The sequence below is a fragment of the Nilaparvata lugens genome, chromosome 7 (genome assembly GCF_014356525.2).
Source record: "Nilaparvata lugens isolate BPH chromosome 7, ASM1435652v1, whole genome shotgun sequence".
In the NCBI taxonomy this organism is placed as follows: Eukaryota; Metazoa; Arthropoda; class Insecta; order Hemiptera; family Delphacidae; genus Nilaparvata; species Nilaparvata lugens.
Genome location: NC_052510.1, coordinates 28,509,640 through 28,524,693, shown reverse-complemented (window position 1 = coordinate 28,524,693; position 15,054 = coordinate 28,509,640). Strand labels below are relative to the sequence as shown.

Here is a 15,054-nt window from a genome sequence, read left to right as displayed (position 1 = left end):
CGCGCCGCAGCGGAACAGTGCTACTTATCCCCCTCCCAGCGTGGCATCTATGATCGTAACCCCCAAACTATATATATATCATTTGATTCAGGAAGAAACGGCCTACAACGTTTATTGGGAGCCTTTTCCTCTAAGTCGCCTAATGACTTGAATATTCGAGAAATAACAAAAAGTCCATAATAAAAAAAATACATTTTTCGAGATATTTTATTTTTTTACGGATAAACTATGCGGTTTAGCGCAAAAATGTAGAGGACCACATTGAAAGCCAGTTTGTGTACATAATATTGAGAAGAAATTAGAAGCTGTACTATGAATAATAACTGCAGGACAGGCGATTTTATAAGCGCGTGTTTTTTACAACTCACCCCCTCCCCCCAAGCTGTCGACCACCCTGGGACGTGACGACATCGAGTTTCATATACACTAAAGACCCCCTAACAATAATCCGAAGTCAAATTCTCTGCCTCTCTCATGTATGCTCAATGTAAGCCAGCGCCTGGACTAGTAGAGAAAAATAGGTTAAAATAAACTCAAAATAAAATATCCCATTTCTTTAACGAGTTTGACTTATAATGATTTTGAACCGTCTGGACGAACTGAGAAGAATGAGCTGTGGAATGAAAGAATTTGATCATTATTCCAAAAGTTATGAGTGTTAGTTTCGTTCCTTAAGGTGTCCTTACGCCCACTAGGAAGTACAGAAATTGAGTGCATCAAATGTTTGATTCTGATAGAATATGATCTTAGGCGCCAATATCGTTGTGCAAAATCTCAATGTGAAGACGATGAAGTTAGTGATTATGTTAAGGTTAAAGCTAAGAATGAGGTGTTTTTCAAAATACAAGTAGCATTGTTATCAGATGTACCTGGATCTATATGAAATAGAGTGGTCTATCTGGCCACAGGTTGTAGAGCACATACTTAAGCTCAGAGGGATTTTGAATTATTAATTTAAATGTTGAAAATCGGAAAATATTGTTGATTGAAAACTGAGATTCATGAAATTTGATTTTATCTTGAAATTCTACTCATTTTTTAAAAAATGTAACTGTTCTCATTGTAGTCTATATAGATTAAAGAGCTCCGTAGATTTCATTTTATTCAAAATTTTATTATATAATAAAAGCTAGAGTGAATTTTTTGCGATGCAACGATATAGCCTTAAAATATTCATTTTTATTGTTTCTTAACTTGAATACTTCTATCAACAAACTCAATGAAATTATGGTTTCTTTTTGTTTTAGCTTATCAGATGACTTATGGTGATGAACCAGTGTGGGTGAAATATCGCAGAAATTTCAAAGGACAGTTTGCTCCCAAAGAAACAAGAAAAACTTGTATTGTAAGTATGACAGTAGTTAAAACACGCAGTTTGACATTATGCTTTAGCTGCCTCTCGCTCATGTCATTTACTACTGCAGGCTATAAATACTATGGGCCAGTTCCCGAGCTCGGGATTTAGCTAAGTTCTAGACTTTAACTGGCTTTAAACTCTGGAGTCAGAAAATTGGCTTTCCGAGTCAGAGCGTTAACGTAGTTGAGGACTTAAATAGACTCTGGAGTTTAGAGATCATGTTAGACCCTGGAGTTTATAATTTCGCTTTCTGAGTGAAGGGCTTATAAGTCCAGCCCTTGATTTAGATTCTCGCCTCTTTCCGAGTCAAGGATTTATCAAAAATCGTCAAGTCCAGGACTTGAAGCAGCGTGTTTTTAAACCCTCGACTGGGGTAGGGTTTAAATTAAAGTTCTAGACTTAACTGAGCAAATACAATTCAGTTATTGTTTTGGAGTAGATAAAAAGCAAAATAGATGTCATGGAATACCTAAATTATTTGTGTTAGTCAATCTAAATTCATAATTTATAGTTTGCAAGTTCATTTTGGAATATAATTGTATACGAATTATGCATAAAAAACTAACCTCATTTTATGACATAACCTAAGAATGTTCAAGCAAAATAATACAAGGATTGCCTTGGAATTTATATTCCAATCTGAATGTTATTAATCAATGTCATATTCAGCATATTAATAGTAACAATAATCAATTATTACTCCAGTTTTTTTTAAAAAAAAAACGTTTTCAAACTAAATAGCCTAATGAATTTTTATTCCAAAATCACTGGTTAGGATCAATGTTCAATAACAGCATAACGTAAAATGAAATGTTTATTCATTCACCTTCCAAAAGTTTTGCTTTGAATAGGTCTACAAAGAAATTGAAACGTATTTTTACAAAATAGTTTGGAGAGCATGCTCATTTGAATTGTCCCGCTGCAATCAGCTGTTTCGTTTTGCTATAATGCCAACAATACAACAGCAAAATATTGTGAATTTCCCTCATGTCTACTGCGTTAAAGTCCTGGACTCAAATAAGTCGAGAACTTGATAGACTCCGGAGTTTAGAAGATAAAATCGTGACCCAGAAAGTCAATTTAGACCCGAGAGCTTATTTGAGTCCTGGAGTCTGTAAGTCCAGAACTTATAGATCTCGATCTCGGAAACTGGCCCTATAATGTATTGTTTCAAACAAGGTCTATAGAAAGATGTCTGGACACGCTGCCACTGAGTTTTGTTTACTAGCTTTTAATCTGAGATGATGACCAGATAATGTGTTATTAGTATAAAGAATATAGTCTATAATATTAAAATGAAAATAAAACTCATAGCACACTTTTAATATTTATTTTGAAACAATATTTCTCAAACTCATTTTCATTTCTATTGTAATACAATCCCTTAATAGAAAAGTGAAAATCTACTAAATACTATTAATAGGCTAGTATTTTGATACAATGAAACAGACATATGATTGAGTATCGCTCCAAAATTAACTTTGGTGTCTGACCTTGAACTATAGACTTTGGTCTTAGAAATTGAATTTTTATCTGAACTACCGGTTTAGTTTCTTTTAAATTGTGTATATAATATACATATATACATATATATGTATATTATATACACAATTTAAAAGATATATATATATATTATGTATATATGTATATTACATATATACATGTGTATAAGTTTCTTTTAAATTGTGTATATAATATACATATATACGCACAATTTAAAAGAAACTAAACCGGTAGTTCAGATAAAAATTCAATTTTTAAGACCAAAGTCTATAGTTCAAGGTCAGACACCAAAGTTAATTTTGGAGTTATATATATATATATATATATATATTATATATATATATAATATATATATATATATATATATAAACAGGAGGCACAATATAAATAGATTGAAAACACTTAAAAACTTACATTAGAAATGGGGGGAAATTTTCGGAGACTGAGTCTCCTTTCTCAACCGAGAAGACTGCAGTTTTGAATCCAACGGTCGTGTGACCACAGAGTATGCACGGAGACTCAATTGTAGCAGCAGAGACCACAGATTACGCGGTGCAGACGGATGGAGAGAAAAAGGATACAGATTCAGGGGACATTATGAGGTATTTAGGGGGCGGTTACAAACGGGATATTCAAGATTTGAGTGAGTTATGAATAAAGAAAGGTGTAGCTTATGAATTGATAGAAAAGAGGAGATTTAAAATTAGAATTCAAAAAAGAATTAGACTAAAATAGGAGAAAGGAATTGTAGAATTTAACTTGAATGGAATCTATTTTTCATTTTTATTGGACATTTAACATATATATATATTTATTATATAAATAGATTCCATTCAAGTTAAATATAACATATATAACATATACACATATAATGACTATAATATGACACATATTAATATAATGACTATATAATGACACATATACACATATACACATATACATATAACATAATAACATAATAACATATATATAAATGTAATATATATATTACATTTGAGTGTTTCGCGGATGGATATATGGATATATTATATGTAAAAGAATTAACCGGCCGGGTACATCCGTTTGTTGCGATGGCGTCGAAACGTCAGACTCAAGTAAGTCAAAACGAACTCCGTTCGGTTAGAGTGAGCGTCAATGTGATATCCGGTAAAATTAACCCGGATTATTTATCATATATTATTTAATTAGTATATAATTATATATATATATATATATATCATAATATAGTGACAGCAGTTTGGTTGATGGCAAATATAACCCAAACCAAAGTTCGCCTTTCTGTTATTCATATGTACGTTTTTCATTCATTTTTATATCTAGAATTCCTAGAAAAAATACACTGGTAATTGGCAGCTATGCTAGCATCATTCTCATTTTCAAGATGACACTTTTTGATGTACACTTTTTCATAAATTTGTAAATTGAGATTACTGAATTGAATATTTTTCAGAGGAAAGGACAAATTGCTACTGGTAACCCGTGCCCAATCTGTCGTGATGAGTACCTAGTTCCACATGAGACAAACGTCAAATTGCTACAACAATTCATTTCTCCTTACAACGGCAACATCCTCAAGACATCGTGAGTTGAATAACCTATAAAATTTTAATACGGTCTTCATACAGAGTGGTGCAGAGTAAAGGTTGATTCAGACATATTGGACTGTGCTGCGTTGCGTTTGCGATGGGACTGCGGCCGGTCGATTTTAGATGGTTTCGCCAAAACCATCTCTCCACTTTAAATGCATGGCTACAGCCTAGAGTCATTCACACATAGGGGACTGTGCTGGTATCGTACTGCGTTGGTGTTGCGACTGTGTCATTTGAGAGGTCTTCCAAAGAGCTCTTCAAGGCCACGCGGTCTCATGCCCTGGGTCGCCGAAGCGGCTTCGGATGTTTCTGTACAGCCCCGGGCATCTTCGTGTACACCTGCCGGCTGTTCTGGCTTGCAGATGTTTACCAGAGTTCAACCCTACTACCCTCATTCAGTTCTAGTCGATGCTTCATTCCTTGACAATCTATTGCGAGAATAGTTTTTAAAAACGTAAATTCGTAATGGATGACGAAAAGCTGATTGTATTCGTACAAGATTGTGAAAGTTTGTATGATCTGCAGCATGCAGATTGTGATAACAATATTGTAAGAGAAAATTTGTGGAAGGAAATTTCAATCAAAATGCAGTTATCAGTAGATGACTTCAAATCAAAATGGAGAAATGTTTGTTCATACTACAGGAGAGCTCTTCAACGGCGAAAAACTGTCAGTGGACAGGCCGCGACAAAAATGAGGAAATAAGATGGCTGGCCTTTTTGAAACATCACATACAAGAAAGAGTGACGGTGAGTAATTTGTCTCTGCATGAAGATGTGACAGAGTTGTTGAGTGTTGAGGTGGGTGATGAAACTGCTGACGTAGGGACCCGGCTGTATCTCCAGCTACCACCTCTTTCTCACCAGCTCCAGCTCCAGTTTCAGCTCGACCTCCAGTTTCAGCTCGACCTCCGGTTTCAGCTCGACCTCCGGTTTCAGCTCCAGCTCCAGTTTCAGCTCGACCTCCGGTTTCAGCTCGACCTCCATCGAAAAAGTTGAAAAAATTCCAATTGCGCATTTTAGTCAAGCTCTAACAAATTTTAATGAAGAGAGAAAATCGACAAAAGAAGAAACTCCCGAAATGTTGAAGAAGAGAAAATTGATGACTTTCTTCGAAGACATCAGTGAGAGCATGCTGATATTTTCAGAATTAGACCAGGCTGAATTGAAAAGAGATATTTTCAATTTAGTGAACAAAAAGGAGATAGAATTATTTAAAAAAGAGGAGTACAATCAACCATTGGCATACAATAAACCATCTACATCGGCTGGATTCTTTATGAATATAGCTGAATCTGGGTATGGACGTTACGGATATCCAGGATATGCTGCACATCAGCAAGAGAACATACCCCATGACCCAACCATAAATTAATAAAAAATATCCATTCCTAAATCCTTTTCACTCTTTTTCAACTAGAATAACTTATACTTAAGATTGTAAATATATTTAAATAATAAAAAACAATATAAAAAATATGAAACAATTATACAATATTCATGAAAAATCATTTGAAATGGATGGACATTGCCTATGCTTGAGGGCGTTATCTCAGCACGTCTGAGTGAGCAATGCCCTACATGCATACAATGTGAGTTTCTAATAACACACCACGGGCTATCTACCTGTAAGAAAAACTTGAAAACCTCATTATTTGCACATAATAATTGGCATTGCTTACTCAGACGTACTGAGATAACTTCCTCAAGCATAGACAATGTCCATCCATTTCAAATGCTTCTTCATAAATATTTTTATTATTTTTTTATATCTAAATAAATATATATTCACAATCTTAAGTATAAACTATTCATGTTGAAAATGCATATGCTTATGGTTTGTCAACTCATGCAAATTACATAAATTAGAAAACATATTCAAGAATAGAAAGCATGCAATGAATATTGCATGCTCTTTGAATGCATATAAAAATATTATTTCTATTCCATTTAGTTTTCATTTATATTATTAAATTTTCATTTTTTAAATATTTTTATTTTCCACTATCAATTCACACAAATTAAACATTTTCTATTTTGATTTAAACCGGCAAGCACAATAATAATTTTAATCGAAATCGAAAAAAGCACAAACATAACTTTAAATGCTCCTTGAATAAATTATGTTTTTTCATAAAGTTTTCATTAAAAAATATTATAATTTCTATCAAGTGTCTTCAGTGGTCCTCCCTGTTCTCACTGCATCGCGTTGCCATGGCACAGCTCCAATAGTATTGAAGTACTGGCAAAATCGTTCCCTGATCTCCAAAGCTTATTGAGTGTAACGTACACCCATATTACGCTGAGGTGTGAAAGGTGTTGTGTTTGCAGTACTACTTTGGAGCTCATCTTCATATCGAACTTCTGCAATGTTCTCATCTCTCAATTATGCAGAACACATGCAGCCATGACTATTCTGTCTGCATTTTCGGGAGTGACTTGTTTTCTTCCATAAAATATTCTAAACTTCTGCGTCATAATGCCGAAAGCATTTTCCACGATCCGACGCACTCTTGAGAGCCTGTAGTTATAAATTATTTTCCGTTCATCAACACGTGATGAGCTTCCAGGATATGGCAGAAGTAAATTTGTCTTCAGAGGAAATTCTTCATCACCAATAATCACGTATGGATAGGCTTCCACTGAATTTGGTAATTGTCTAGGACCTGGAATATTTAGGCGATCTTCATCCAAACGTTTACCGAGAATTGATTCTGATAGAATTCCACCATCACTAGATTTTCCATAACCACCATCATCAATTATCACGAATTTATAGTTTGCGTCAACCAACGCGAATAATACAACAGAAAATGTCTTTTATAGTTGTAGTAGAGTGACCCACTATTTTTTGGAGCTTGAATTTCAATATCAATTGGGTAACTGCCATGTTGAACCAAACTTTTCAGCTATTTTTCCCCACATTTCCTCTGTTGGTTCTGGCATTTCTTTTGCAGCCATACACTTCCATATAGCTTCTTATGTTGGAAAATGATGGAGTTCACTGTCGAAGGAGCCAATCTGTAGCTGAAGGTGAAGCTGATAGACAGTTGTGAATTGCCTGAACCCAGTTATTTTAATGTCAATGCCAACCTTTCTTCTGGTGAAACTGGCCGCCTCCACCTCGAGTGCTGTTTTGTCAAATCATTCTCAAGTATTTTGAGAACGATTACGTAACTCATACGAAAATACGTGAAACATTTCACTGGGTCACTTTTAAGAAGCGAAAATATTGTGTGGATTTCTCCCTCTTCATCTCTTGCTCTCCACAGCTAATGCACCCAATATTTTCGCCTCTTTCTTTCTTCTTCTTGTTCTTGTAATACAATAAACGCACCAACCGCTATAATGACATCCTCTTTGTCGGAATCCATCCCTGTGACTGAAGTAATGAAGTGATTGCACTGGAATGACGTAATACAGAGCAAAACAGCAACAGCACAGTAGCAGCACAGTCCCCTATGTGTGAATGATAGCGACCCAACACGACCGCAGTCCCATCGCAAACGCAACGCAGCACAGTCCCATATGTCTGAATCCACAGAGAAGTTATATATTCCTTTTACTTTGTGCTGAATCAACTTAAAACGCATGCTTTTCGAACCGATATTACTCTGCATTGGGAGGGGTATTGACCTTGAACGAGTATTAGCAGACGGCCCATACTATGCCATTTCATTTCAGTCGCTATGGAGCGTTGGATCGTATAACATCATGTATTCGCTGTCGAGCAGTTTTTTTTATAAACAATGGTCCTTATGAATAAAGTTGAGCATTTGCTTATACTTCTAAAATATGGAGCATATGCTTCATTTTCTATGAATAAACGTGAGCAAAACCTTTTGCTCATGCTCATCGAAAAAATAGTTGAAGCATTTGCTCAAAATTGTATGAATAAACTAGAGCATTTGCAAATGCTTCAAAAGAGGTGAGTTTACTCTGGAGCAGCTTTTCACCTTTTGTTCATAGTAAAATGGCTCAACTAATTTGTGTGAGTAAGAGGAAACTATACCAGATACGATCACAACAAATAGTTGAAAACTATAAAACTCTTTTTAGATTCAACCATGATATAATATATAATATATCACCATTATTCCTACAAAAGAATAAATACAAAAGATACTTATCTAGAGTTATAAAGATAGCCATCACAGAATAGGAAGGCTATTGAGATTATAAGATTATGCTGAAAATTATTATAGAGATGACATATTTCGCGCAATTATTTCAAATATCGTAACTCAACTAACCTAAAACTCAATTCATGGATAGAGCAGAGCAGATGACGCGAACACAAGCGGTATCTATATAGTCCAGTCAAATGGTAGTTTTTCAGGAAACAGCCCCGAAAGAATTTTACTCGACGGTTCTATATGTATTTTTGGGAGCTGAATTCGAATCTGAAATTTGCTGACACGCGGCTGGGCGGCTTCACCCCCAAAACCCCCGAAAACCCCTAAAATTTCTGACTTTTTTAATTTTTCCATTTAATCTTGAAAACTATGAGCTTTTGTAGAAAAATCATCCTCTACAAAATTAAAGATAATAAAATTTCCAATAAATTGAGTGGTCGCGCAGGATTCTACCATTTTTGGCTCCGGAGCTGAGAATTTTCAAAAAAGGGGTATTTTTTAAGGGGTTTTCAAAATTATGCAAACCTACCACATCTACCCTATACAACTTGGATATTTTTCTAGTATAGATGGGAAACCACACATCACGTGAAAAAACAATTAATTCTGAACAGGATTCCTTGAGAATTTTCGAATTTAGTAGTGGTGGGAGGGGGAATACACCCAAAAATAGAAAATCATATCCTGCAGCCAAAATACAAATTTTTCATTATAATACCTTTTCAAGGCCTTCCTAACAACAAAATACATATTTCGGCTGAAATCATCTCACCAGGGTTATTTTCTATGAGAATCGCCCGTTAGAAACATTTAATTTCAGTATTTCCTAGTGTGGGGGGGGGTACGTCATAAGGATACATCAAGGATCAGAAAAACGATTTATGGGAGCAAAAAGAGGAGAAAATTCTCTACAACCTTGACCACTTTTTGTTTTTTTTATCTCGAGTGTTTCACAAGATACGCAACTTTGAATATGCGAGACTGTGGAAATTATTGACGTATCACAAATTGTTCACATATTCAAAGTTGCGAAAATCTCTCGAAAACGGAAATTTTCAAGAACTGAGCTGTAGTACGAGGAGATCTGATCATTCTGTCAAAAGTTATAAGTGTTTGAAGTTTTGATAACTACTGTGAAAGCCTATCATGTATCTCAATCTCAAACTATCAGTTGTTCCCCACTCCTTTTTGTGAATCTCAAATAGGCTTCCATACCGATAAAATTCTGTAGAACATATTGTGAAATGAAAATAATGTATTTTATATTATCAAAAATTATGTTTGTTTTTTTTTAGGAAAACTGGTGTATGCCGTAAGCAGCACATAAAGTTGGAGATCGCTATTGAACGCGCGAAAGATCAAGGACTGATCACATTTGATGTACCCTTCAGAACATATAACTATTCGGATTACAACATCAAAGTGTAGAAATTGTATTTAGAATGGAACAAGAAGCGTCGTTTGTGATCATCGGAGGAGGCATAGCAGGTGTTTCATGTGCTGAGGGATTGCAGTGCTTGTGTCCTGATGAGAAAACAATTCTACTAACAGCTTCACCTGTTGTTAAAAGAGTCACCAATGTAGTACCTTTGACAAAAATGTTAGCCAAGTTTGACGTTATTGAAACAAGTCCTGACAGTCTATCAAATGTTGAACAGGAATCGTTAGTTGTGATACAAGACCCGGTTGCTAGTATCAATTCTACAAATCATTTAGTCACTACTGTTTCTGGACGTGTTATCCGTTATAAGAAGTTGTGCGTTTGTACCGGTGGAGTTCCAAGGCTAATTTCAAAAAATCCACATGTAATTGGAATCAGAGATACAGAATCAGTTGCTAGTTTTCAAAAAAGAGTAGCTAATTCACAAAGAATTGTTGTGGTAGGCAATGGGGGGATTGCTACTGAAATAGTTTATGAACTAACTGGTGTTGAAATAGTTTGGGTTATAAAAGATAATCATATATCTGCCCCTTTTATTGATCCAGGGGCGGCCGAGTTTTTTCAGGATTCATTGAAACAGGGGAAACCAGAAACTGGAGATAAAAAACCGATCAAAAGAAAAGTTTATACAATTTCAGGAGAAGAAACAGTATCTGGTGGAGCTGCGTTAGGTCCAGATTGGCATACAAATTATAATCTACACGGTAAATCTTCTTTTAAATGTAAAGTCATCATAGAATATAACTGTGAGGTAAACGCTGTTTTGAATCCTGCTGAAATGGACGATTGCTCTAAAACAGTAGATGAACCTTTGTGGCCGGTTTATGTTAGATTGACAAATGGTAAAATATATGGATGCGATCTGATCGTTTCAGCCACCGGTGTTGTTCCCAACAGTGACATCAAATTTACTGATGATAAGAAGTTTGACTTAGCTGAGGATAAGGGCATCAAAGTGAATGAGCAAATGGAGACAAACGTGATTGATATATTTGCTGCGGGCGATGTTTGTACTCCGGTTTGGCAGCAAGCAACTCATTGGTTTCAAATGCGACTCTGGACACAAGCACATCAGATGGGCAGCTATGTTGCAAAGACAATGCATGCCTCCCTTGTCAACCAACCAGTACTGCAGGATTTCTGTTTCGAACTTTTCACTCATGTTACAAACTTTTTTGGCTTTAATGTTGTGCTACTGGGACTTTTTAACGCCCAAAAACTAGCTCGTAACTATTCGTGTCTTCTACGTGTTACCTCTGGAGTAGAATATTTGAAAATTGTCATGAAAGAAGGACGCATGCAGGGAGCTGTTCTGATAGGCGATACCGATCTGGAAGAGATGTGCGAAAATTTAATTTTGAATCAGCTTGATCTTACAAATCTCGAAAATGAACTTCTCAATCCTGATATTGATATGGATGATTATTTTGATTAGTACTATGAACTATAAATAGTAGCTACAGTATGAATTGTTTTGTTTTCTATAAAAATATCTTTCCTTTCAAATAAATTTAATATCCAAAGGATGTCATTGTTTCATTCCTCAATTGTCTAGAATAGTTGGTCCAAATTACCAAAAACCGCTTTCCTGTCGAGAGACTTCTTCTGACATCTATACAGAGTGTCCCACCAAGGTTGTAACAGCCGTTGACCATAGATTCTACTTGACATTTCTGACAAAAAATGTTCAGTAAACTTTTTTCCTATCGACCTTAGTTTTCGAGATATATAGATTTTTCGATATTTTCAGAATATGCCTACTTCTGGTCATTAAATACTCAATAACTGAAAAATTACTGGTCGAATTTCAATTTCAAGGGTATTGTTGGAAAGAGAAAAACATTTCTAACAAGATTAATATGATTGTATTTGTTTTAGTTATTTTGTAGTTTTTTATTAGGGCTTAAACTTGAAAAAATGCTATTCTTCAAATTCATAGTCAAATTTCAAATTTATAAAATACATAATAATAATAGCTTTATTGACATTCATTTAGAACAAAAGCCTCTCTTCTTGAGGTAATTGAGTTGACAACAGTTTATATACAGTTTATATCAAGTTCCTTCCATAGTTTCATAATTTCGACACTATTTTGCACCACATTTTTCTGTCTCTGGCCGTAGTGGTCCATGCATAGCCGACTCTCTGGTTCATCTCGTCCCTCCATCTTGTGGTTGGTCGTCCTCTTCTTCTCTTCTTATCCCTCGGAATCCAGTCGGTGCAGATCTTGGTCCATCGGTCCTCCTGCATTCTGGCCACATGCCCTGCCCACTTCCATTTCGCGATGTGAGCCTCTTTTTGCATGTACTTCACTCTCACTCTGCTCAATACATCGCTGTTCCTCACCCTTTGACTCAGCTTGATTCCCAGGATACTGCGTAGCATTCTTGTTTGTGTCGTCTCTAGTCTCTTATCCAACCTTTCTGTCAGCGCCCACGTTTGTGACCCATATAATATTGCTGGATAGACGCATGATGACAGGGCTTTCGCTTTTAGATCATTGGAGAAGTTTCCTTTGAATATCTTTTTCAACATCCAGTATTTTTTCCATCCCTTGTCAATTCTTAGTTTCACTTCTTTTTCCAATCGATTTGTGAATGACAAGGTCTGCCCCAAATATACATACTCATCAACATACTCAATGATGCCGCAACTAAGCTCCACTCCCTCTCTCTCCGAATTCGTCATTATTTTTGTTTCTTGAGCATTCAGCTGGAGACCCATCATGCCACTGATTTCTACCAATTCGCTCATCATCTCTTTCAACTGGTAGGCGCTCTCTGCGACAATCATTACGTCGTCGGCGAATCTTAAATTCGTGAGTTTATATCCGTTGATACTCAAACCTCTATCCTCCCACTCTAGCCTTCTAAATATGTACTCCAGACAGCAGTTGAAGATAACCGGGGACAATGGACAACCCTGCTTTACCCCTCTCTCTATCTTGATATTTCTTCCTCTTCTCTCCAACTCAATAAATACTTCTGTCTCCTTGTAGATACTCTTAATCACATTTATATAATCTTTGCTGATGCCCGTTTCTTCCAGTGCCTCCCACATCCTGCAATGCCTCAGACTATCAAATGCCTTGTGGAAATCCACGAATCCTAAATATACTGGTACATTGTACTCTAAGCACTTTTCAATTAATTGATTCGCTGCTTGTAAGTGGTCTACGGTTGAGTATCCTGGTCTGAATCCTGCTTGTGCAGATGGATGATTTTCATATACTGCATTCATAATCCTATTTTTAATAATGCTGGTGAAGACTTTATAGAGAACTGATGATAGAGTAATGGGCCTATAATTCCTTATATCAAATCTGCATCCCTTCTTGAAGAGTATAATTACTTTACTTTTTTTCCAATCCTTTGGTATCACTTTGTCTCTCAATATCCTATTGAAAAGGAGTTTGAGTGGTCTTAATAGTTTTTCCAAACCCAATATTAGTAACTCGTTCGTGATACCGTCGCTTCCTGGAGATTTCTCTTTTTTCAGATTGTTGATAACATTACTTATTTCTTCTTCTAAGATTTCGGGCTCACAGGTCTCGACAGGCTGATTGTCCGTCATTTCCCATCTGTCATTGGCATTTATCATTTTGTATAGCTCTTCATAAAATTTGGAAATTTCTTCTAGTATCTGCCACCTAGCCACTCCTCCTTCCATGTTCAGTTTTGGGATCCATTTTCTTCTATTTGTGCTCAGCTGTTTATTTATTTTCTTAGTCGATCCTGTTGTTGACATAATTTCATTGATGACGTTTTCTTCATATTCTTCTATCTCCTTCCTTATTCTTCTCCTTACTTCTTTTCTAAGTCGTCTATGCTCATCCTTTTGATCTTCAGTTTTATTTACAATTCTATTCAAACTTTCACGCTTATCGATGAGTTCCCTTGTTTCAGCTGAAATCCTATTACTTCTCCTTCTTCCATTTCTTTGTTGTTCTCCCTCTGATTTGACAGAAGCTGTATGTATGGACTGTATGAGGTTATTATATATTTCTTCTATGCCACTATTCTCCAATATGTTTCTTCTCCCTATTTCTTCTTCCAAATATTTTACAAAATTTTCAGCATTCATCTGATTTAACACCAATCGTTTTTGCTTTATGCGGAATCTTCTTTTGTGTAGTAGCATTTCGCTCATCAGTAACCTGTGATCCGAGTCAAACTTGAAATTTTTAATGACTTCCATTTTTTCGACTGTATCATTGCCGTTCTCTATAATTATATAATCTATTTCATGTATGTTGCCTACTGGAGATTTCCATGTCCACCATTCCTCAATACTTCCATGATTAAACATGTTCATTATTTTAAGATTGTTACTCATAGCGAAATCTAACATCTTCTCCCCTCTTTCATTTGTAAGCTCTTCTTCTCCGTATCTGCTACTGCTTCTGTTTCCATAACTCCTTGTAACTGCTCTTGCATTGAAATCTCCGATAATAATCAGCTTCTCTCCGGGTTCCCCAAGTGCCATTACTTCTTCTACAGACCGGTAAAACAGATCAACTTCTTCTTCTTCGCTTTCTGTTGTTGGTGCATGTACTTGTATAATTATAAATTTATCATTCCCTACTTGTAAACGGATGAAGGCAACTCTATCCGAAATAGCTTTAAATTCTGTGAGTCCATCTTTCAACCTTTTGTTAATATAGAATCCCACTCCCCTATGCCCTCCTGTGGCTGCTGAATGGCATAAGATATGACCATTATTACGTTCAACTATTTCTTCACTTAATTTCCTCCATTGCCTCTTCCAACTCCATAATCTTATCCTCGTCTAAAACTGTTCTCGCATTAAATGTACCGATGTATAACAATTTTCTGTTACTAATATTTTTATTTCCCCTCCGTTCCTGTATGAATCCAGTCCTTCTTTCTGCCTGTTGCTGCTATGATTGCTTAGTTGAAGTTTCTTTTACTTTCTCATTCCTTCCAGTTCCAACCGATTTCTGAGACCCGTCTCCTGCCTCTCCCCGCTCATCTGCCTGTTTGCCATTTGTGCTCCTTTCCACGCTTTT

At 35.9% G+C, this 15,054-nt stretch overlaps 2 protein-coding genes across 3 annotated transcripts in view; both read left to right on the top strand.

Moving 5' to 3' along the window:
- LOC111060598 (28S ribosomal protein S18b, mitochondrial) overlaps positions 1–11,543 on the top strand; it is a 47,170-nt gene extending 35,627 nt beyond the window's left edge. For both annotated transcript variants that reach the window (XM_039432457.1, XM_039432458.1), the window contains exons 3-5: positions 1,248–1,345; positions 4,311–4,441; positions 9,880–11,543. In XM_039432457.1, coding sequence (XP_039288391.1) covers positions 1,248–1,345; positions 4,311–4,441; positions 9,880–10,012 — 362 coding nt within the window. In that variant the 3' untranslated portion in view covers positions 10,013–11,543. The remainder of the gene's footprint in view (positions 1–1,247; positions 1,346–4,310; positions 4,442–9,879) is intronic.
- Positions 9,988–11,551, top strand: LOC111060597 (pyridine nucleotide-disulfide oxidoreductase domain-containing protein 1). The gene has a single exon (XM_022348269.2). The coding sequence runs from the start codon at positions 10,027–10,029 to the stop codon at positions 11,458–11,460; it is 1,434 nt and encodes a 477-aa protein (XP_022203961.2). The 5' UTR covers positions 9,988–10,026; the 3' UTR covers positions 11,461–11,551.
- Positions 11,552–15,054: the final 3,503 nt, after the last annotated feature.

Bases quoted from the DNA above. Each gene is read 5' to 3' on its own strand.
- LOC111060597 (XM_022348269.2), top strand. From the start codon at position 10,027: ATGGAACAAGAAGCGTCGTTTGTGATCATCGGAGGAGGCATAGCAGGT.